At 34.9% G+C, this 26,430-nt stretch overlaps 2 protein-coding genes across 2 annotated transcripts in view; both read left to right on the top strand.

The window, feature by feature from the left end:
• Positions 1–580: 580 nt before the first annotated feature.
• Positions 581–10,214, top strand: LOC125055036 (putative inorganic phosphate cotransporter). Its single transcript, XM_047657238.1, has 8 exons — positions 581–901; positions 1,950–2,167; positions 4,823–5,062; positions 5,786–5,995; positions 6,614–6,781; positions 8,262–8,478; positions 8,991–9,229; positions 9,948–10,214. Exons 1-8 carry the CDS (start codon positions 865–867, stop codon positions 10,176–10,178), a joined length of 1,560 nt encoding a protein of 519 aa, XP_047513194.1. The 5' UTR covers positions 581–864; the 3' UTR covers positions 10,179–10,214.
• Positions 10,215–15,422: 5,208 nt separating this feature from the next.
• Positions 15,423–26,430, top strand: part of LOC125055033 (putative inorganic phosphate cotransporter) — a 31,859-nt gene continuing 20,851 nt past the window's right edge. The window contains exon 1 of the mRNA XM_047657233.1: positions 15,423–15,551. The gene's annotated coding sequence lies outside the window, so the exon portion shown is untranslated. The remainder of the gene's footprint in view (positions 15,552–26,430) is intronic.

Genomic DNA, 26,430 nt, shown 5'->3' with positions numbered 1-26,430 from the left:
CGCTACAATAAAAAAGGCCTAACATTCTCCTTCGGTTGTACAATTGGAAAGGGAAACAAAATAAAACCTTTTAAGTTGATTTATACGAAATTATTATCTAAATGTGTAAGTCTAGTAGTTGGTTCGAGATGTTTAAAGTGATAGAGAAAATAAATACTAATAAATGAAGTAAAAATAGTTCTATAAAAATGCTTATATGACTGGCTCCGTGTTCTCCAACATCAAATAGACTCAGATAGCATAAATGCCTTCACTAATACGATTCATACAGAATGGGATAAAGCTAAATTCCTTGGTCTTGGTTTCAGATTTTAGTATCTGCTTTCTAATTCTAAAATATTCTATATATAAGGAAGTAAGTGCTCAACCGCCGCTCCGAAACATCACGGTTTCTTTCAAGTTACTCTACATTGTCCTCTTTTACAGTCTCATACAGTGTTACAACTTTGACATGAATGCATTCCTGCTGAAAAACCGCCACAGTTACATATAATTCACAGTCTTACACCGTGTGTAATCGGCCTTCTTTCATTGCACTGGCATTATTTTGGAACATGGCTGATTTAAACTAGTCGTTGCGATACGTTATTACAATTAATGAACTTTTAAACACTCTCCATGGCTACATAAACTAACTTTCTAATATCAAGGGCTAAACGGTTCAAATATAGATGACGTTAGAATAAAAAGTTCTCATTCATATTTGGAATGTTTATAATAAGTTTCTTGTGGTTGCGTTTATCTTAAATCATGCGGCAGTATTATCAGTGATCAGATGTGTTCATTTGATAATGACATCTCGTGGTTTAACGTCTTTTTCATATAGTTTACGCAGTGTTTGTGTTGTGATCAGTTGAAAACACAATGACGTTGAAGGGATGGCGGCTTGTACTCAACAGAGGTAATTATTCCAAAATTAATTTTAATTTGTAACTTATGTCATATAGAATTTAAGCTAAGATTAACGTAAATGGTCACTATTTACTATGGTATAATAGTTAGAATTGCATTCATCCAATGCATTAATCGCATATAAGAGATTTTTTCTTAGCCAAAAAAAAAATAAACAGAGCTGTGTTGACCTACTGGCCTTAGAGTGCGACTCTCATTCTTGGGGTCGTTATTTTGTACCAATGGGTTTCTGTATGCGCATTTATCATTCACTTGTATGGTTAAGGATATGTCAACTAAAAGTCAACTGTGTATGTCAGGCATAAAGGGCTGAAAATCAACAAGAAACAAATACATAATTCTGAAGCCACGACTTAGGGTTGTAGAGCCAATTTTTTTTACAGAATAACACAGGTTCAAACAATTTGTATGACTCAAAACTTGGCGATTAAAATGAGTGGCGGAGAGTTTCTAGCCAGTTCGGCTTTCCCGCTCTACGCCCTTGACTTGCGAACTGGTAGTCAATGTAAATTTAGAATCAATTTAACACCTTTTCTGTTGACGTTACATAAGTGTACTTACTACTTACTACTTACATATGAATAAAGTAATTTTGAGTTTTAGTTTGAACAGACACCATTACTATACGCTGCATGAATATATGTATGAATATATATAATATACATACATATAATATATTCGTTTCATACTTTATCAATTTATAGATGATATGAATCTACCTACCAAATTAAAACTTTAGTACGAAGATTTTATAGTATATAATATTTATTTTATATACTATAAAATAATACGATGTTATACAAGGTTTATTAGGAATCTTTTAAGTACGATGTGCTTGGTCCAGGACCTTCAAGTCTTTCATATAAAAATAAAAAGCATATTAACCCGCGTGCGCACTAGTGAGTGCACATGTGTCTGTGTGCGTGCGTGTATGTATGTTGTTTACATTTTTATAATTATTGAGGGTATGCAGTATTTAAGGTGAATTGTCGCACTTATAAAGTTGTTGAACAGAAAATAATTTTAAAACTTTTCAGTGACGTTCATCCCACAGCGCTATGTTATCGGTATTTTGGGATTATTTGCTCTGGCCAACTCATTCACTATGCGTGTATGTTTGAGCATGACTATAACCCAAATGGTACTACATGTGGCGCCATCAGAGCATATTGTGGGTGAAACCTGTCCAGATCCAGTTCCTACCATAAGTGCCATCCCAGAAATAACGAGTAATAATACTGTAGTACTGGATTCTGTGAGTTAATATGAACATTTGTCTAGTATTTTAATTATTGTATATTTTGAGTATGCATCAAAATATACTGTGTGATAATTAAAACGTGTTTAATTATCACAACCGACTTTAAAAAGCAGGTTTTCCATACGATATCTTATAGGTATGAGTTATTGTTGGAACTACATATATAATATTAAAGTATCTATTTGCGCTAGGAGAAATAGCCAAAAACGTGAACCCCTTTATCCAAGATGGCGGCCGGGGGACAAGCACGGCAACCCCACAAACTTGAGGTTAAGCTTGTATTGGCCCCCCCTACATGTCCCATAAATAAAATTGCGTCCTCTAACAAATGTACAGTTTGGCCCTCAAATTGTAATATTTCAATGGACCAAAACTGTTATTTTGATTATCCTTTTTTATCATTTATGTCACTGTTATCACATCATATCACACGCTTGATTTTCTTTTTATCTGACACTTGAATCATCCCTTACTGAAGATAATGATACAAGTGATGTCACCACTCTCAAGCAGTCTTAGGCCTACAACGCACTAGCGGCTGGCCGCGATACGGCGTGCCGCTGCGGCAGGCCGCAGTATATACGGTCTGCCGTAGCGGCATGCCGTATTCCGGCTAACCGTCCCTATTGCGGTCCTATTGCGGTCTGCCGCAATCGTCACTCGTCAGTGCTTCTTGAAATATTACAAATTCAAATTTAATGACGTGGAATAAGTGATACATGTATCTTATGTTCCATAATAAACATATTTTATTTTTACTCTTTTGAAATAGGTTTACAATATTTTTTTACATTTGTTAAAAAATTATATGTGATGACGTAGGTAGGACGGCTAACCGCGCCGAGTGCGTGGAGGGGACGCGGCGCGCCGCATCATTGAACCGGTGCGGCTCGCCGCAGCTCCAGATCAACCGGAGCGGTTGACGGTTGACCGCAAGTCAGTGCGTTGTTATCGTGCGGTTTCATGTAATAATCGATGTGCGGCCAGCCGCAGCGGCACACCGCATTGCGGCCAGCCGCTAGTGCGTTGTAGGTCTAAGGCCTACAACGCACTAGCGGCTGGCCGTGATGCGGTGTGCCGCTGCGGCAGGCCGCAGTATATACGGTCTGCCGTAGCGGCATGCCGTATTCCGGCTAACCGTCCCTATTGCGGTCCTATTGCGGTCTGCCGCAATCGTCACTCGTCAGTGCTTCTTGAAATATTACAAATTCAAATTTAATGACGTGGAATAAGTGATACATGTATCTTATGTTCCATAATAAACATATTTTATTTTTTTATTTTTCACTCTTTTAAAATAGGTTTACAATATTTTTTTTACATTTGTTAAATAATTATATGTGATGACGTAGGTAGGACGGCTAACCGCGCCGAGTGCATGGAGTGGACGCGGCGCGCCGCAGCTCCAGATCAACCGGAGCGGTTGACGGTTGACCGCAAGTCAGTGCGTTGTTATCGTGCGGTTTCATATAATAATCGATGTGCGGCCCGCCCCAGCGGCACACCGCATTGCGGCCAGCCGCTAGTGCGTTGTAGGTCTAAGTCATTTCGCATCTTTTTTAGCTAATTTTATTTACATCGGACATCGATATCCGGGTTAAATTATTAAGCTAGTAGTAGGCGAAGACAACTTCAAGCCCTTGATTATCGTGGTGAGCCTGCCCGATAGCTTTGAAATAATCCCACTACCTCGAACCTTTGATCCTACCCGTAGGGCTCCGTCTGTTACCTTAGGTCTCTTGGTGCAGAAATCCCGTACTTATTTATATATTAACTATTTATGTGTTAGGGTACGTCTGTAGTGCTTAGGGATCCGTAGGGTTGTTAGGTTCTTACATCTTACCCTCTCATATATGTAGTTATCTAGTGCAGCTTGCTTTTTTTATATAATAGGGGGGCAAACGAGCTTGCGGGACGACCAAAAAGGGCAGTCTTCGCAGCCCAAAGACACCTATTTTTAGTGGGTGTGTTGCCGGCCTTTGAGGGAGGAGTACACTCGCTTTTTAAACATTTGGAGGTCGTATCTCTGAGGGAAGACCCCCACCGGGAGTCGATTCCACAGTTCGCTAGTTCGCAAAAGAAAATGCCTTGTGAAACGGACTGTGGAAGACCTCCAACCATCAAGATGATGTTGGTGAAATTTAGAGGTCGTACGGCTCATACATACCTTACATATACTATATATTATCTGTATAGTATACCTGACATTCAATACCTATAAATTTTAAACACACATTTTACAGTCCACTGGCTAGCAAGCTGTACAAAGTCTATTTCATGACACTAGGCGACACGTGCAACCGTAAACTTCTAATAATATGGGTACCTTAAACTTCCTAACGAATATTAATACTAACTATTGGTTGGTTACCGTGCAGTAGTTTTCCAGTTTGTTGCGATCAGACAGACGCGGCAGAGGACTTGTTTAATATAATATAAAACTTAGATATATGACTCTATAACATTTCTCTAAAACTTAATATCTCGTTAAGGAAGCGTTCTTAAGAAATGTTTTCTTTTACTTACTTTGCTAATTACTACCACGAAGGTCTTTTCATTTTTAATGTCTAGCTATGATACTCACAAATATCGTGACTTTCTACTAGTAAATGTATAAAAATAAAATCTTTATTATCATTATTATTACAGGGCAGAGAAAGATATGATTGGGACGAGAAAACGCAAGGATTCCTTCTAAGTGCCTTTTATTATGGTTATGTTATAACCCATTTACCTGGTGGTCTTTTGGCTGAAAAATTTGGCGGTAAATGGACGATTGGCATCAGTTTATTGTGTACATCTATTGCGACTATTATTACGCCCTGGGCAGTTACTGTTGGAGGAGCCACGGGCTTATTTATAATAAGGGTTATAGAAGGCGCTGGTGAGGTGAGATTGGTTATTTATTTGTTTTTTCAGACAGAGAATTCAGATTATTTAGTCTCATTATCACCCTTGTGAGTTTAGCCCTCCATTAATGCCCATAATAAGTGCTGGATAACAATTCAATGTCTTCCTAAAACATGCTGGTTTCTTTCACGATGCTTTCGCTTTGTATATCAAGTGATAATTGCGCTTATACAAAATAAAATTAATTGGTGGTACCAGGTTTTAAATACTGTCATTACAAATTATGAAAGGTGCTGTTTTATTTAAATTTTGAAAATGATTTATTAAACAATTAAGATTCACAGTAAATGAGTATATATTTTAGTGGTTGCCTTGAAGGGATCGCTCGAAAGTATTATATTATTTCTGTTGAGTAGTGTTGGCCTAGTGGCTTCAGCGTGCGACTCTCATCCCTGATGTCGTAGATTCGATCCCCAACTGTGCACCAATGGACCTTCTTTCTAAGCGCGCATTTAACATTCACTCGAACGGTGAAGGAAACCGACATGTCTTAGATCCAAAAAGTCGACAGCGTGAGTCAGGCACAGGTGGCTGATAACCTACTTGCCTATTAGATTTAAAAAAGATCATGAAACAGATTCAGAAATCTGAGGCTCAGACCTAAAGCCAATTTTTTTTATATTTCTGTATGCAACAAAATGTTAACAAATAAAATTAATAAATATTTATCATATATTAAACATATGCATATTACTTCCTCAGGGACCAGTGACACCAGCCTTTGTTTTATTATTGGCTCGTTGGGTACCACCTGCAGAGAGAGCAAGATTCGGTGCAATGATATTTGGCGGAGCACAAGTTGGGAATATACTAGGGCCTTTAATATCAGGCCTGCTATTAGCCGATGGTGGAGACTGGGCGAATGTGTTTTACGTGTTTGGAGGTCTTGGTATCATTTGGTTTGTGTTTTGGGTGAGTTCATCTCAAGGTATAGTAATTTAAAGAAATTTTAGAATGTTTTATCAAAAAATGTTATCCTTGCGGGTTGAGTATTTTATTATTGATAATGCATTTTGTAAGAGTCGCAAAAAGCCTTTATCGCTCGGACAACATCCGTAACAACTTGGCGGGGAAAAACTTGGCGGCCTGAGTTCGCTACGTGAGACAGGTTGATAATAACTGTTATTTCCTTTTATGGCAAATATCAACAAACTTATCTAAAAATGTAAAGAAACGAATCTGGTCGAGACAGTGCTTCCTTCTTTACATGAAACGAAGGTGTGACAATAAAATCTTAACACACCTTAGTTTTTTTAAAGAAAAGCTTTTCTTTCTTCAACTTTTTCTTTTCTTCAATACTTTGTTAAGTGTTCTTGGTATTCTTGTGCTCGCGGCGCTAGTAAGAATATGAATGTGTACTAAACAATTTCCAATAATAGTTCTAAATCCTCAAAACCTCATCAAATTAAGAATATGTTTAATATAATTAAATATTTGTATCGTTGTTTGTTCGTCAAATATAATAAATTCTTCCAATAAATGTATGGTTTATATAATGCTTTTTAAATAACTTCGTAACAATTATTTCAGGTATTCCTTTGCTACAGTACACCAAATTTGCACCCATTTATATCAGATGATGAGAAACGTTATCTTAACGAAAATATCGTTGCGTCCGGACTGCACCAAAAGTTAAATCCGGTACCTTTCAAGGTTCTATTGCGATCTGGACCTCTATGGGCTCTTATCCTAGCAGCTGTAAGTAATTAAAATTAATGTTTACAAAATTTCATAAGTTTTAACATATTGACGTATATAATATAAGGCCGGCAACGCACTCGCGAGCCCTCTGGCATTGAGAGTGTCAAAAATAAAAACAAAAAGTTTTATCTTAAAATTAAAATAAAAGTTTAGGGGGACCACCTTAACATTAAAGGGGACGAAAAATAGATGTTGTCCAATTCTCAGACTTGCTGAAGATGCATAAAAAATTTCATAAGAATCGGTCGAGCCGTTTCGGAGGAGTATTGGAACGAACATTGTGACACGAGAATTTTATATATAAGAGATATATATAAATATGTTATACGTACAGTACAGGGCTTGGAATTATGATGGCGGTAAAAGTAAACAATATTATATTGTCTGAATAAATATTTTTAATTATTTTTATTGTTATATTAATAAGCTCATGACCGCTCACAACCCGTTGATAAACCATGACTGCCAACATCAGGCGCTACGTTTAACTACTATGCATACAGTCATAATTATATCCCTACTAGCAAACTCGGCGAACTCCGTTTCGCCACCAGATGGCTTCGTTTTATGTAACATTTCGTTTGGTGATCCCGCTTTTCTGTTGAAATTTTTTCTGAATTTTCTTTGCTATAAACCTCACGGAGCCCGAGACCTTTCCAACGAATGCAAAACCGTGGAAATCGGTTGGTGCGTTCTGTAGTTATAGCGTCAGGAAGGAAAACCCGACTTATTTTTATATAGTAGACTAGCTGACCCGGCTAACTTCGTTCCGCCTTAATAATAATATCGTTGTTACTTTAGTTAAACTTATTTTAGGATTTCATTAAGGTGATAACTTTTTTTGCAAATAGAGAAATGTTTTATTGCTTGCCCGTGCAAAAGAAGAATGGCAGTTTTACACATTAGGCCTCTTCTCTCTATCGCCAATATTGCGATACTGCATGTTAAAGCACTTTCTGCTTTACAACATTTTTTGATGAGGTAACACATGTTTTCGATCAAGATCAAAGCCTGGTTAATGGTTATGCATCTCCTCATTTACCTCAAGTTCGGAATTTCTTGAAGTGACACGAATTCGACGTAAAATGATGCGTAGTTTTGTCAACAAATGTCACCACATGCCGTGTGCATTCGTAAAATTAATTAATTTATTTATTGTTATTCGATAACTTATCCGATATTTTATTACTTATTCTGCTATTCGGAGTGGAGAAAAATCCATCAAAAAAGACATAACTAACATCGGTCCAGCCGATCTCAAGTTATAAGTGTTGTAACAAACACGACTTTCTTTTATATATATAGATATAGATGTCATAGTAGGTGAAACCGCGTTCATACGATTTTATTCATATCCTATTATATATTATTTATTCTACTATTATACTACTATTATATATTCTATAATTATTTGTATAATTAGAACCTTTAGCGGATAAAATTGGTAAGCGTTTTAAAACATTTGTTCTTTTTTCAGGTCGGCCATGACTGGGGATACTTCACAATGATAACAGATCTACCCAAGTACTTCTCAGGAGTACTCAAATTCAATATAAAGGACACAGGCTTAATGTCAGCGTTACCATACATAGCCATGTATGTTTGTTCGTTTATATTCGCATCGCTCTGTGATTACTGCATACGTAAGAAGTGGCACAGTATAACAACAGGAAGAAAAATGTATACTACAGTGTGTATGTATACGTTTTGTTTTGTATTGAACAAAATTGATTTAGAAAAATTAAACCAACCATATTTCAAACGCGGAAATTAATGTAGCTTTTATTTCTGTTCTGAGTGTTCTTATTTGTTTATTTTCTGTGCGTGTGTTCGTAAACTGTGACTAAACTGGGCTGGACCGATTTTGAGATTTTTTTTGTGTTTGTTCAAGTGGATTTGAGAATGATTTATAATTAGATGATTTTTTAAAATGTGTGTAGTCCAGGAGAACGTCTTTTGGGTTCGTTAGTTTTAAATAAAAATCATCTCAAAATATTCGTAATTTATAGTATTTATATTATTGATTCTCAATTATAATTTCCAATTTCTAAAAAAAGCTTCTAGACATATTTTGATGATGATAAAACACGGTTTTTTTGAAGTAGGTTTACAAGGAACGTGTATTGTGCGTTCGAATTCCAACCATGCACGAAATTTCCTTTCAATACGTATTTGACCCTACCTACTAATGTTTTGTCTTTTACAGCCTCAACACTGCCTGCAATATTTATTATTCTGGCCTCATATTCCGGATGCGACCGGTACAAGGCTGTTGGCTTCTTTATCGCTTCAATGGCGTTCATGGCTGGCTTCTATAGTAGCGTTAAAATAAACGCTATGGACATAGCCCCGAATTACGCCGGAACCTGCTCGGCTATGGTGAATGGTCTAGCGGCTGTCTCGGGAATAATTACACCATATCTCATTGGACTGTTGACACCAGATGTAAGTATAATCAAATTAATGAGACTATCAAAAACCGCTTAAACAGCAAAAGTCAAGTAGGTGTATTATAAAGCGTTTTCGAAAAATCTAGATTGCGAATGAAACGAAGCATAGTTTTCCTAAATGGAGTTATAATAATAATTAAAAAATAAAATACTGGACAACTTGTTAATTACCTTTACGGGTTATTTTAAAGTTGATTAACATAGTTTTAAATACTATTTAAACTTATTTGAAAATCCCTTAAAAAACTTAAATAATAATAAGTGTTAACATAAGCGTGAAAATGATTTTTTTAAGAATGAAATGATTTTAAGTATTTGTTTTATTTAAAATGACATTACAGGGCTTACATAAATGCAGAATTATAAAATTAGGCGCATTATCATCGTTAACGGTTGACAAAATTTAGGTCAAAGGTTGGTAAATGACGCATTCTACCGTAGCATCTTACAATGTCATTCAAGTTTTTATAATGACAAATTTATAATTAAAGGTATGCGTTTTTGGTTTGCGAAACAAAAAAGACAAATTCACATTATGGATGGAAGGGTGTGACATCCTTCTGGCGATTTTGACATTTAAAATACGAGGGAAAAACATATTAATTAATATTAACAGACTTAAATACTTATTAGATGTGATCGGTTTTCTTTATGGCTTAGAAATTCGCGCCACCGCACCACATTTTTTTTTTAATCATTTACTTTTTTTTCAGCAAACAATATCGCAGTGGAGGATAGCCTTTTGGACTGTATTCGCCGTGCTAGTCGGCACTAACATTATCTATGTTATCTGGGGTACAGGTGAGCCTCAATGGTGGGATGATGTGGACAAATACGGCTACCCCGATAACTGGAATAAAGGACCGCTTAGGCGGCGAAAAGAAGATTCAGAAAAGAATGTGGTGCAGCCGAAACATGACCATCCACCCATGTCAAAAGATTGAAAGTTTTGTTATATTTATTAAAAAACTAGTCGCATTTTTTGTTTTTATGCTATCACTATTGAATTAAATTTATAAAACGTCACTTTTTTAAAACACACTTTTATCTTATCTCGTGTCGCATATTTGAATTAGAAGCGATGACGGTAAAAACCAATCTGAAATGACGTACTTTATACGCTCAATATCGAAATGATAAAACATTATACATTAAGACCTTTGTTTAAAGTGACAACGTAATACCGTTGTAAAGTAAATTGACATCTCATGAAATATTTTATATCAAGGAGTATTCATTAATTTTTTGAAATAGACGCGAATTAAGTAGGCGGTGGCGTTTGTTGTAGATATGTTCAAATAAATGTTAAATGATACATTTTGTTTGAAGCTGGGTCAACCAAATTTAATCGTTTAAAATATAAGCTTAATAGCAGACCGGCCAAGCGTTGCTGTGGTTAAGGTTTTATTTATAATATTAATAATATATATTTATAATAATAATAAAATAAACTGCACACGGTGTGCAAATTTGATTGAAATCGGTACGGTAGTTTAGGAGTCCATAGCGGACAAACAACGTGACACGTAATTTATATATATTAAGATAACTAACATAAAATTAGGGGTAGTGGGGTTGCGACGCTAACAAAAAGCTAACTTGGCTTATTTAAGGGTTCTTAAATCTAAGTGACACTTCAACATAAGGATTCGACCTTTTTGGTCATTATCGGAAACAAGAATGGTATATTACAATTGATGAGTGTAAGAAAAACTAAGGGGCTCATTTTGGTTTAAGTGTGCGATGATTGTTAACATTTGGTTTACCCTTCTAATTATTTACTAAAATAAAATAAATAAATCAGAGGCGCTACAACCTCTTAGGCCTTAGATTTCTGAATCTGATTCATGATCATTTTTTGAAATCTAATAGGTAAGTAGGTGATCCAGTACCTGACACACGCCGTCGACTTTTTGGGTCTAAGACATGTCGGTTTCCTCACGATGTTTTCCTTCAACGTTCGAGCAAATGTTAAATGCGCACATAGAAAGAAAGTCCATTGATGCACAGCCGGGGATCGAACCTACGACCTCAGGTATGACAGTCGCACGCTAAAGGCCAACACTGCTCACAAAAATGTATACATGTAACTTAACTAATGTTAGGCTATATAACTCGCGACATTTTTTAATCTAAGTCACTACAACTTTAGTTATCTGTGGTAACCTCACTAGGTTTACCGGATATGTGATACCGATTTGCCGTAGTTAAGTATGAATTGGTTCTGACAGTGTAATTTCGTATTGTATATAAATTAAGAGTCAGTTACACGTTTCAGCGCCTGAATACAAATTATGACATAAGATAGTAACAGAAGAATCAGAGTCGATACTTAGAGGCAAGACAGAATGACAAACGTATAACTGGGTGGTATGGTTAAAGAATTTAGCTGTTAAAGACTTCTCAAATTACTTCATTTTTTGTAATAATAATTCTCATTATCAAGCAACATATAATACTAATACCGAATTGCCGAGTGTTTGTCTTACAACTTGTTTAAACTACATGTTTCACATAGTCAAGGGAAATGTAAAATTTTATAAGACCGCGTTTAATATATTGTCATGAAACCGTTAATTAAGAGCATTAATGCAAATAACTGTAACTCTTAACTGCTGATTAATTTCGGTGGACATATGTGATGGCAACAAGGAAGTATTTCTAACGAAAATAACGTAGTGCAACGCGCCTAAATTAGGTGAAACATTCAGTTACAAAGACACTTTATTTGATGTTAAGTGTCAAAAAGGTTTATGTAAAAAGTTCGTATATCTAAACTGGATATGTCGGCATAAACTTCGCAAGATTTTAGGTACATATTAGGAGTTCATACACGTTATTTTTGAAGTTAAAATTTTGAAAATGACTGCGCATTAAACTACTTTTGATAATTTTCCAGGAACTTTTGGCTTAATATCCTGGATGTCGACGGTCCACGATCAGTGGACGTCGCACAGTGTCTCCATCGCGTTCGGTCTTGAGCTTCGTATTTTACCTCGCTCCAGGTCTTGCCTCTACCTCTTGTCTTTGCCTCATCTGCAACTGTACATTCCGGAAATTATACCAACAAAGAATTATTTAAAATACCTGGTCGATGCTCCCACATTGATATTCAATTTAAAATTATAATATTTATGAGAAAATGTGTGTCGAATTAATTTTACGTTTAAATATAGTATGCATATCTTCTTGGAACATTTAAGTCAGTTTTGCTAATATAAAAGCAAAGCATTTTTTACATTGTGTCCTATCTAAATAAGATACACATCGATTAGGTCACGGTCAAAATTTTGATGATATTCTAAATCTTAACCAAATTTTAGACATTTAAAAATAAAATGACTACATCACAAAACAGCGCCCGTACTCTGTAACTTCCTGTAGCACAGCGATTCCGATCCGTTGTTGTATGTTTGTACTTTGTAGTTATTTAATACCCGTAGCCATACTGTCGCAACCTTGGGATCGCGCAGAACAAAAATTTATTATTGGAACTCTGTCGTATTGTTATTGGAGGTTACAGTGTAGACCTCAGGTAAAAATAAAGAAAGACAAATAATGTTAATTCGTCTTACTCCTAAAAGCAGTTTCATCCAGAAACCTCAGACGAAAATAAGTTAAACAAATATTACTTTATTGTACGTATATATAATCTACTGATTAAGTGGACAAAGTAGATACGTCTTCTAACTTTTGATAAATATCTAGTAGTAGATAAGAAGACAGATGGACAGCCTCTGTGCCTTATCATTCAGTTTAATTTTTAACCAAATTCAAGAACACCAAAATTTGCAATTCGTGTATTTTTTTAATTAAATTAATTCAAACTTTTAATGTTTACAATTAGGGGAGGCTATTTGGTTTTTTACTGACTTCAAAAAACCGAAGGAGGAAGTTATCTGGTCGATTTTTTTTTTAATGTCAGCTAGCACACGCCGCGACTTGTATAATAATTTAATTTTATCGTTTAAAGGAATTAAACTGTCGCTACGAATATGTAGGCTTATTTTTTCTTATATTGTTTTGACACTTGTGCAAACGTTTAAATTCGTATTAAAATTATAACAAACCGTCTCCTCTCCTTTCCTTTCATTTTGTAATACCAGTGGTAAACGTTATAACTTGTTTTTTTATAGAAAGAGCATTTGAGGTTCTCTTTTTGTAGAAATTTGGCGTTAAACTTCAAAAACTCGCACTTGGACAGCGTATATCATTTAGAAGTTAGCTTTAGAAACCGTTTTCTAAGTAATAATAATAATCATAAAAACTTTATTTATGACAAAAGGGTTTGTGACAGAATTCATATATCGCTAGTCCCCACACTAGGGAGGCCCTGTGTTGTGGGTAACTAGAAAAAGTATTTAAAAATTTATTTAAGTAGTAAAGTATTTCATAGCTGTGTTTTGTACTCAAAAACAGTCCATGTAAAACAAAAGGCTAAACGATTGTACGCTCCATTTTGATTGGTCTTTTGGAGGCTTTCGTTTTTGTTTTGTACATGATATATTTTAAATGAAATCAACGATTTTAAAAGTGCAAAGCAAAAATCTACTATCGCGATGCGAATTTGAATAATATAAGAATAACATTTAGTTGCTTTAATACTCATATAATATATTTATCTCGTCCCATCGATAGGTATTATTATAATATGTTTTATTGACAATCAATCATTGTTATCATAGTATTTTAGACATTTTTTATCTTAAATAATTTTTATCAAACAATCGAACCGTTATCGAAATCCGAAATCTAAATGTTTCTTATTCAAATAATAAAGTTCTCCCAGCCGAGGCCAAGCGTCTTTTCTGTTTTGAGACTTGCGCTATACTGCAAGTGTGTATGTGTAAAAACAAATGAACTCTCTATTTATATAGGTAACATAATGCACACTTATGTACGTTAATAAAAAAATATGATTATAGAAATGACTAAATAGTAATCAAAGACATACAACGGACGGAAAGCGAAGAAAATTAAATTCTCCACTCTAAAAAGACGGCAACGCACCCACTAACATGGGAGTCAATATTTTATTAAAAAAAGAACTCTCTATCAATATAGGTACCATAATGCACGTATGTACAGCAATAAAAAAAATATATAATTTAAAAAATTACTAAATAGTAATCAAAGGCATAGAGCGGACGAAAGGCAAAGAAAAATAACTACTGCACTCTAAAGGGTCGGCAACGCACCCACCAACATGGGTCTCATCATTTAAAAAAAAAAAGGCACTCCGACACTACGCCGGTAATCTATATTTTTAATAGTGATAGCGACGCTTCTGAGAATTTTGTATGAAATTTCGATATACTTCATTGATTTAATATATGCAGCGCTGTTTCAACCTTGGCGCATGTTACAAATACTCAACATTGAAGTAGAGATCTCAATCACTTTCGCTATTAGGAGTCTGAATATGAACTTGTATTCTATAACAAGATACTTTCAAGGTAGCACTCTATGCTCCATCATAACCTCACAACATATTTAAACAGTGCATGCTCGTTTTCCAGGATGATCTCCTTTACCGCCCTTAGAGAAATAAAAATCAATTGCTAATCAGCCACTCTACTTAATCAAATTATCAAAATATTAATTGATCTTCAAAATGGGTTCGGCGTTCGACTCTTTTTCCAGGGATCGTTGGTTCGATCCCCGGGTATGCACCAATGGACTTTCTTTCTATGTGCGCATTCGAACGGTGAAGGAAAACATCGTGAGGAAACTGGATTGCCTCTAAGACTCAAAGATTTGACGGCATGCGTCAAGCACAGGAGGCTGATCACCTACTTGCCTATTAGATTGACAAATGATCATGAAACAGATAGATACAGAAATCTGAGGCCCAGACCTAAAAAAGGTTGTAGTGCCACTGACTTATTTATTTTTATATCTTAAAAATTGAAACAGTATAAGGTCATAGAAATAAATATTTCGTTCTACAGTTCATGATTAACATACTCGTCAATTATGAATTATATTGTATAACACTAATAAAATAGACAGATAAGAAACGAGCGACCCGAATGGGATTAATCCGGACAAATATTTCAACGGTCCATAAACAATAAATTTAAGTTCCAATGGATTTCTGCTGTAGTACAAAGCTGCTGAAATACATAAAAATAGTGATAAATAAGTAATTAAATTAATGAATGCGTAACCATGTAGAATAGCGTTCTAAAATCACATAACATTCACATCGACCGTGACTTTAACTTAAACTGAGAGCTGTCACTAGATCATGCGCAGGAGTCAGTCTGTGTGTACGTTTCCAACGTTCTTGTGATTACGGATAAAAATATTTAAGTGTAAGTTTTTATTATTTTTATTTTTAATTCTAACCTTTGTTTTATATAAGAAAATACTTTTTATGTGTGCATAATATGCAGTTTTCATCTAACTTAAATAATAATTATTAGGAATCTATAAACTATTGTAATGCAGTTTATATTCATGCTCTTACGTGTATTATATAATTTAAGAATATGTATCTTCGGATTAGGTTTTACAATTAAATCAATTATATTGTGTTATGAACACTTTAAAAAATGGTGTTTGGTTTTAAAATGATGGTAAATAAAAATAAAATCATGTTAACTTCGTAAATAAGTATTATCATACAATTTAAAAGCCTTTGCTACTTTGTTATTATTAAAAAGTCTTAAATTTGTGCGACGGCTGCGTTACGGCTTTTTAATTTTGTATTTCAAATACTGAATCTTACTTTAGAACTGGATAATTGTACTTACATTCACATTTCATTATCTGTTTCTTTGTGTTTTTTATGTATCTTCAAGTGCCTTCTGTTCCTTTTAATGATTTCTCTTAACAGTGTGAGAAAATTAACCGCTCGCTTAACAATAACTAAAATAGCAATTGTTCTATATCTATTGACATATACATCGATCGCATATCCATATTTTAAAATATTGATAAGTCTAACTCTATTCCTTTAGTACTTTTCCGTCTCTTTCTTACCAATTGTGTTCAGGCCGTCATGAAAAGAGACAGATTTTCTTTAACTAAAACTGTGCCAAAAAAAAGGGGCGGACTTTAGGTATGAATAAATCGATGACAGTACTAACTCAGACGCAGCTGACAGCGTCGCGAGGTATGCTCATCCAATATTACAGATAGTTGTTGACATTTTACAGAATATGACGCTTCAAGTTGATTGATGCTTGTTCAGGTGTTCATGTAAAAAACAATCGGTGGGTGTTAAGTACGAGATTTGCATTATTATTACTATATTACTACTCGCAGACGGGCCAAGCGTTGCTGTGGCTAAGGTTTTTGTTATATTACATAGTAGCAAATTATTCAAGGGAAACGGTAGGAGAACACCAGTCATGGGGACCACCATGCTTTTTTGGTGGTTATGCCATTAAATTGTAGCTTATGTGGAACGTTAAACGTTGGAACTTTTAACACACCGCTATCTGTTAGAATTGTGACTATCAAATAATAAACAAATATTTTGCAATAAAATAATATTGCGGGTATAAATTGAGATGTAAGCTATCCTATCTTTTAAGTTGGATCAAACTACACACGGTGTGCAAATTTGATTGATATCGGTTCGGTAGTTTAGGAGTCCATAGCGGACAAACAACGTGACACGTAATTTATATACATATATTAAGATGAATCGATGAGAAAGTCCACAATAAGTATTGTCAGAAAGACGCATGATGTGCCAAATATTTTTGAAAAAGAAGAGTAGCCTAAATACTGCCTAAGCTATTAAGTATTAATTAAATTAATTGACGAATGATAAAATGATACAAGTTGGTGTCTGTAAACCGTGCATTACCGGGAAACAAATTCAAATTACATGCTAAAGCTTAAGCTTAGGTTATTGATATCCTAAGCTTAATATGGAATTCAACTTGTTTCTAACCAGAGAAATTCTAACAAGATTCTAGTGGTAATAAATGGCATTTTAACCATAGACAATAGACATATAACAGTATTTTTACTTTTAGTTTTATTAGTTACCATCAGTATATTTAAATATAAAATTATAAATTAATTCTGAATAATAATTCTACCTATCTATAAATGTCTTGTTTTTGGGATAAAAATATTTGATGAAATCATGTATAAGTTCTCTTCAGCTTGTTTTGCATTATTTATATGTATAGGTTAAATTTTATTTAATATTATCTTATTGTTGTTTTTCTTATTGAAATAATGTCTGATTACATCAGTGTTTTCATACCAATTATATTACTTAATGGTTCAAGTTTAGTCCTAGAACATTAAAATGAAGTGCTCTAAATGGCTGAGCTCTTTTTGGCTCGCACTTCTGAGATCTGGGAAAACAAAAGACGCATGATGTTGCGTTTATTTGTAATTAGTCAAACGTCATGTCGCGTGCCAACGCTAATTGAACTAGAGACGCTGTTGACCAATCAGAATGAAACGGAGCGTACAATCGTGTACTTGTACACGATTGTACACTCGTACACTAGGTACGTATTACTACGGGTACGTAAGCTATATTATTCTAACGTTCAAATGTAATCATGTAAAAGAAATTAACACAAAATTCATTTTGATATTTGAATGTAATAATATACATTATACCTGGTTACAATTAATGAAAACGTTTGTCTCCGAACTAAAAGTTATGAACGTATTATTATTTAAATACCGTAACGTACCGTTTTCTTGTGGTAAAATATTAATAAAATCTTCTTATTATCGGTATGATCGATCTAATGGTCGGAGAATAATGTACTTAAAAAACAAAAAATTAATTTGATTAATTCTGATGTTAAAATAAAGTAAATCTACATAAGTGAAATAAATATTTAATACAAATGCTTTGGTATTTAATTGCTTCTCTTATGTATCTAAATTATCACTATCGATTTAATTCACGATTTCCTGCCCGAGACGCGGCGGCGTAATTTCCTTTGTAATATATAGTGACAAAAACCTGCGATTGATATGCAACAACATAAGTAAACGTTCATAAAAGGATGTATTAAGTCTGATTTGGTGTATATTAAACAAAAGATAACAGCTTGCGATAAAAAGTTACAATAACACCTTCCGCGGAAATACATACTCCTTAAATGAAACTCCTTTCTGAGCTATTCATTTGCATTTTTTTTATCTTAAGTTTTTAAAGAAAATAAACTTTAAAAACATAAATAACTAAAACTTGTACAAAATTTATTCAACGTATCCTAATAAACATTCGTTTAAAATTAAACCGTAATTTAGAAAAATACAATCTAAATCATGGTATATTACATTTTAAAACTAATGGTAATTTGTATTAATGTAAAACTAGCGGGCTTGTCAAGATGCATAATGCATATAAAAATAATATTATTGGATTATAACGAATTCTTATTTAAAACGTAAAAATTCTTGAATCATTATCTCCACCGTAAAATATAAATGTTGTAGACCACAAGCCCATGAACAAAAAATACCTGTGAAATGACCCAACGTGAATTACGCTTAGAAGGCTGTTACTATATCTGAAAATAGCTCTGAGCACTATGCCGTCATTTCTGAGCGGTACATGTGAGTACGTGAGTGAATGGACTTTCTCAGGTACAATGGGGGAATTTCGACTAATTATTAATGTACGGCTTTGTTATAAGTGTATAGATGATTAAAAATAAATGTCGAAAAACCTAGTGCCGTACAAAAGTGATGGTGCCGGAAGTCGGTGCAAATTTTTAATTCGACGACAGTTGCAGAAGCAATATAGGTCATTTATTACTGTACGGCATTTGTGTGATTCCTTTTGGACACATATACAGATACTTTACCCGTAAACGCCGTACATATTCCCAGCGGAGCGGTCGAAAGCCAAGGGTCGCAACATATGTCTGATTAGCATATAGGTGATGATGATATGAATCAACATAAAATTAAATGATCTTGAGAGTACTTCACAAATAGATAACATTTTCCAGCATGCCGTACATTTTTTGTGGAACACATAGGTGTATGGGGTAAATTACTTTTCTCAGAAAAGAGTCATTTTCCGGTGACTTTTATCTGTACGGCAATAACACAGGTTATTAATACTTTAGACAATCTTCAATAAAAGATAAATGCCGTACACTTTCGATAGTCCGCTACCACCGCCTACCAATACAGGGCGTCCCAAAGTTATGGGAAATGAAGGGAAAGTACCTTAAATATCGTAGATAGGGTATTTTACTAAAAGAAGACTTTATGTTATTTTTAAAAGTTATTTATTCTGCATTCAAAGATTTTTTTAAAATTACTTGCCTCGTCTAGGAATCGAACTGACTTAAATGTAAAAAAAACACCCCTACTTTTATGATGCCAATCGAAAGAATGGCCAAAAACTAATAACTCTTCTTAAGTTACCTAGTATTTTAAAAGAAAGGGACAGCGTGAATATATCTTTTTAATCAAATTGAAAACATTATCTATCGTATTCGGCCTAAAAAAATCCCCTACGAGTCTGTTACTTTAGAAAAGTTATTAGGTTTTGGCCATTCTTTCGATTGGCATCATAAAAGTAGGGGTGTTTTTTTTTAAATTTAAGCCGGTTCGATTTCCAGACGAGGTAAGTAGTTTTTAAAAAATCTTTGAATGCAGAATTACTAACTTTTATAAATAACATAAAGTCTTCTTTTAGTAAAATACCCTATCTGCGATATTTAAGGTACTTTCCCTTCATGTCTCATAACTTTGGGACGCCCTGTATTATATATATTTTTGTTAAAAATATTTTTCCTTTACCTCTCTCTGCTGGTACGATAAGGCTGTAAATATACTTTACAGCCTTATGGTAGTATACTCAGATATGTACAGTTATTAATGACCTTAAGGGACACCTCAAACGTCGTCGAAGTTTTTATCAGCTGTAAAGAATAATCTGGAGTAAAATGTACGGCATCTGGTTTTTTTTGTTTATTTATATTTGTTACATATAAAATAACAATAATCTTTGAAAATATTACTCCCCATATTACTCTAGGAGCATTTGAAAAGTCATCTAAATTTCGGAAATTTCATATATTTTTTATCATAATATTTTTATTTGTTACCATTTATAATGAACGGCTATAATGTACAACGGTAATATTTAGTAACATTATGTAAAAAAACAAGTTGCCGTACATTATTCTCTGATCTTACAGCAGTAAGAACTTGGTAAATCCTGAAATTTCGATAAATATTTAATTACACAAATATTAACTATAATATTTGGACGGCATAATTATAAAACATTATTGTCCGTGTTAAATAATATTTTGAACATGTTGCCGTACATTTTACAATGACCTTAGGGTATATGGGTGTAGGGGTAGGGTTCCGACCCTTGGCTTTCGACCGCTCCGCTGGGAATATTTACGGCGTTTACGGGTAAAGTATCTGTATATGTGTCCAAAAGGAATCACACAAATGCCGTACAGTAATAAATGACCTATATTGCTTCTGCAACTGTCGTCGAATTAAAAATTTGCACCGACTTCCGGCACCATCACTTTTGTACGGCACTAGGTTTTTCGACATTTATTTTTAATCATCTATACACTTATAACAAAGCCGTACATTAATAATTAGTCGAAATTCCCCCATTGTACATGAGAAAGTCCATTCACTCACGTACTCACATGTACCGCTCAGAAATGACGGCATAGTGCTCAGAGCTATTTTCAGATATAGTAACAGCCTTCTAAGCGTAATTCAGGTTGGGTCATTTCACAGGTTTTTTTTGTTCATGGGCTTGTGGTCTATTGGTAGTTTATGACATTCTTTAAATGGATATGTATACAGCCTTATGATAAGAATGTTAAACTATAGTTTGCATTAGGTTTATGAAAGGCGCACAGTAATCATGAGATTGGATTTACATTTTACAAATAATAAAAACGCGTGACAAGAATGAGATCGCTACATTTAAATTATATACAAATTTAGAATTCCAGTTCAATTGTTTCATATCCAAAGGCGCTACAACCTTTTAGGCCTGGGTCTCAGCATTCTGTTGTTGTTTCATGATTTATGTATTTTTTATGATAGGCCAATTGAATAGCCAGTAAAATAGTTGCCTTTCCGGGCTTAAGCACGGTTTCTCACGTTTCCTTTCACTGTGTGAGCGAATGTCCATTGGTGCAAAGCCGGGGTGCGTATCTACAACCTCAGGGATAAGACTGCTATTGTCTTGTTATCTATGTCTATCCGCTATGAATTGTGTCTTATAAAGACGGGTTCAATAGGGGATAGCATCGTTGCTCGTCTTGAACGCGGATTCTCAAATTTTACTTCTGAATATTTAATGAGACTATATGAAATCTTCCTTACAATTATTCTAAATAATTTATCATCTAAGGATGTGTACTTCTATTATACATATATTTAATAACATTATATGTTGTACATGTGTAATGTATATGCTAAAAGATTAGCAATTCAATGACGTTACATATTCTTTCAAATGTAACGCAAACATATTCTTCCTTAGCGTTACTAATGTACTTTAGATGTTTATCAAGTAAACACGATGAATGCCAACTATTTACCATGATAATATAATAAACAACTGTAGTATATAAAACCAATTGTTGGCTTATATATTGCGTAAAGTGATTCCGGTCGACGCTCTTGACAAGAACTTTGGTTTGTTATCCTGTGGAAATATCATCTGTGGTTACTTGCAATCATCAATCGTAAATATACGTATAGTCGTATTTTTAATTAGACGAAGTCAACTGAAGTTTACGGTGTTGTCAGTTTTTAATGGAATAAAAATAGGGTTGTGACAAAGTGAATGATTGAAACAACTCATGAATTAATGATCGGTGATGGCACTAGTCGCCGCGCCGTGCTTTGTATTAAGCCGTCAAAAAACTGATAGTAGTTAAATACTACTAGTACCTAACTTATATCAGAGCACTATTATACAGTTTAAAAATAGAAATAATATTCTTTTATAGTTTGAAATGATTAACTATTCACACTCATTGTTCATTCATCTGATTGAACAAGAACTGAACGTATTAATATTACTTTAAATACGGCCACATTATTTTACAAAGTGACATTAGCTACTGTCAGTTGGCTTCGTCTAATTAAAGATACGACTATAGTATGGTTGTCCTACGAGAAGGAGTCTTCCATCTCAGAATCCCGCTAACGCAGTGGATTTATCACTTTGTTCTCCTGATCTTTTCCCTTTTCTATCCTGGCGTGTTTTTAAGAGCACTTGTGGGAGTGACCACTTCCCCATTTTAATTGATCTCCCAACCAATTTAAGGAGCGTTACTCGCCCTTCCCCTCTTTTAAAATTTAAACTGAATCAGGCCAATTGGTCAGACTTTTCATCTTCTATTGACTCTAAGATAGCTGCGCTCCCCGTAGTCTCTGCTGAAAACTGCTTATCTTCATACAATGATTTTGTCAACTCCCTCACCTCATCTGCCAGTTTACATATTCCACTCAAATCTTCTACACAAAGGAAAATTTCCCCTCCTTGGTGGGATTCCGAATGTACTGAGATGATTCGAAAAAGAAAAACAGCAGAAAGGTCATACAGTCTTTGCATGACCTTGGAAATTTTTTTAGTCTACCAACAAGCTTCTGCAGCTGCTCGCAGACTTCTTAATAATAAGAAACGTCTTGGTTGGCATAAGTTCTGTGAGAGCATGTGCCCTGGTACCCCTTCGTCTGTTGTTTGGAGGCAGATCAGAAGATTCCGTTGTTCCCTCAATTCTTATGATGTCCCTTTTAATGATCCGTCTAGCTGGATTACCTCCTTTGCCGACAAATTGGCTCCTCCATCAGTCCCTTTTTATGATTGTCTTCCTTATAAGTATAATTCTTACATCCCCTCTTCAAACAGTCTAGATTGTCAATTCTCCTTGGAAGAACAAAGCATTAAATGGTCTCTCTGACTCTTCCCCTGGAGAAGATGGAATCCCTTATTCATTCCTCATAAATTCTTCATTAGGCACTAAGAGGTACTTTCTTGATTTAGTAAACTGTTTTTTCGATCTTGGAATTATTCCTGAATCGTGGAACAGACAAATCGTCATTCCGCTTCTAAAACCTGGCAAAGATCCATCAGATTTCTCTTCATACAGACCTATTGCTTTGTCTTCTACCCTTTTAAAAATTATGGAACATTTGATTAAATTTCGTTTAGAATGGTTTTGTGAAAGTAACAATATCTTTGCAAAATCCCAGTTTGGTTTCAGGAAAGGCTTAAGTACGATGGATAGCCTAAGTATAATAACGACCGACATTCGCATTGCTTTTAAAAAGAAACAGTTCCTGGTGTGTGTTTTCTTGGATATCGCATCTGCGTATGACCACGTGCTGGTTCCGGTGCTCAGGCAAAAAATGCTTCTGCTGAGTATTCCTGAGAAGTTGGTACGTTTTGTTTGCAATGCAGTTTCGAATCGTTATATTATTATAAGATCTCAAAATACGGAGCTGTCTCCTAGATCTATTTGGAGGGGCTTACCTCAAGGTTCTGTTTTGAGTCCTCTTCTGTACAACATTTACACCTATGACCTGGAGCTTGTTGTGAATTCCTTCAGTCTGTCAGATTCTTCAATACGCGGACGATGTAGCCTTATACTTTTCATCAAATTCTATTGAAGAGGCATCATCACGCCTAAATTCGGCTTTGGATTATTTGGGTGATTGGTTAAATGATCATGGTCTCTCTATTTCTGTGCCCAAATGTTCGGCGGTCACGTTTACTACAAAATACAAGGTTCCACGGTGTAACATTTCATATAAAGGGTCCTTGGTATCGTGTTGTAAGCAAGTAAAATTTTTAGGCCTTATTTTAGACTCAAAGTTAAACGGTGTTCCTCATTTTAACCATGTGATTAAAAAAAGTGAGAAAGGTGTTAATGTTCTCCGTTCATTATCTGGTGTGAGGTGGGGAGCACACCCCTACTCGCAAAAGCTTTTATACAATGCTGTGGTACGAAGTCATTTTGATTATGGCACCTTCCTTTTAGATCCTGGCAACAAGCAAGCCCTTGATAAAATTTCCAAAATTCAATCGAAATCTTTACGCATCATCCTTGGTGCTATGAAATCCTCTCCCATCAATGCTCTCCAAATAGAATGTGTTGACCCCCCCCTGTATTTACGTAGACAATTTTTAAGTGACCGCTTCTTCATCAAAGTCCTTCAATACTCTTCACATTCCATCTTGTCCAAATTACGTCGCTTATCTAATCTCACGATGCCATCTAGTACAGGTAATGTTCCATGCCTGTTACACAGTTTTAATAAACTTTCTCGTCTTCCTAATCCTGTTGAAAGTTTCCCTAGTAATCCCTTGTTTTTAAATAGTTATGAATCCCTCATTTTTGATCCTAAAATAATTTTAAACTTTGGAATTGAAAAAAAATCCACCCAAGCTTCCACTTGTTTTCTGGAAAAAATTTCAAAAGACTGGCAGGGTTGGTTACCGATGTATACTGATGCTTCCAAGATTCCCAATAATGAGAGCATCGGTGCGGCTGTATGGGTCCCTTCATTCAAAACAGTATTGAGCTTTAAACTTCCTCCATTGACCTCCGTTTTTTCAGGTGAAGCTTTTGCAATCCTAGAAGCGGTTTTGTATGCTGAGTCCCACAACCTAAATAAAGTTACAATTTTTTCCGATTCTCGCAGCTGTTTACAGGCAATTCTCTCCAATCCATTCAGGTCTAAAAAAAACATAATACGATTCTAAAAATAAGAGAAGCTTTGTTTAGGTGTAGTAAAAAAGATATTCATATTGTACTTTTGTGGATACCTAGTCATTGTGGTATAGCGGGTAATGAAACTGCTGACTCTTGTGCAAAAGGTGCTATTTTCAAAAGGTGCTAGTTAATAAATTAAAGTTATAAATAAGATTCTCCCCTTCATACCTTGTTGTAAAATGTTAACCTCTTGTATATATTATTAGATGTCTGTGTGTGTTGTATTTACTGTGATGTCATTTTTGTTTTGGGTAACTCTGCTTAGATAAAATTAAATCTATCAAATTTATCAAATCTATCCTCACTGTGTGAAGACTTAGAACGTGACATTGGCGGAATTGTGATTTACACAGATGTCGCCATTATAAATAAAGTGAAGTGAAGTGACTATAGTTTTAATGAAGACGGGATTGTGTACGGAGCACAAATCGTTACGCAAACAACTTCGGATCGATTTTAAAACGCGCTTTTAAGTTGTTACCATGGTAGCGATGTTATTTCAATATAAACAATGGTAACCATAATGATAGGGTTCTAACTTTAATCCACATTGTATAATGAGGTTTAGGTTTCCTCGCTTAATGCAGTGGCGTAACAATAGGGTGGCAGGGCTGGCAAAATGCCACGGGCCCCCGACCCAAGAGGCCTTAGCCCAAGAGATATTATGTTCTATAGATGAATGTGAAGTCTCCAATACGCATTGGGCTAGCGTGGGGACTACAGACCATTCTCTCTCGCCTAAGAGAGGAGGCCTATGGCCATTAATGGGACACATACAACGTGTAATGGAGGATACTGATAATCTCAAAGTTTAGAAGTAATGTGACGATTTTTACTGATAGGGTCCCATCAATAGAATTTTCCACGGGCCCCAGATGATATACTTACGCCACTGGAATAATGCGTCTACTATATTCTTGCTAACTACGGTTAGCCTGAGAAACCGAACTCCACCCATGAAACACGTGTACGCTGTCGTTACTTCAAGCCAGCCATATAGGATGTAGGGGTGTGTTGAATTTATAGTCTCGTAAAGGTTAAGTTTACGACGCAAAATACAGCGGACTTTAAAACTACGTATGTCGGATACGCCAGTCTAAACATTTTCTAAGATTCTGGCATAATTAATATTTCTCTGTTAGATCTGAACCCGCATTGACGTACGAAGTTTTTTTTCTGTACAAGGGGAGCACTTCCACATCCACGACACGTCGTATCGTAAACATTTTTCATCGCTAAGAATGAATGTGCTATAACTTATTCGTATATATTTTAGTATAAAACATAGAAATCGGAAGTTCTTTTGTCTAGCATGAATTATTAAAACGTTATTTATTCCCACTGAAATAATTAAATAATCAATTAAAACAAAGAAAAATTATACCTTTCAATAAAGACAATAGGTTATTGTCGTTCATTCTAATTCATAGCGACGTTAGGAAGTCCTAAATCATATGAACTGACCTTTGTG

This window comes from Pieris napi, chromosome 13 (assembly GCF_905475465.1).
Source record: "Pieris napi chromosome 13, ilPieNapi1.2, whole genome shotgun sequence".
In the NCBI taxonomy this organism is placed as follows: Eukaryota; Metazoa; Arthropoda; class Insecta; order Lepidoptera; family Pieridae; genus Pieris; species Pieris napi.
The sequence above is the reverse complement of the archived record's forward strand: the minus strand, read 5'-3'. Positions and strand labels throughout refer to the sequence as shown.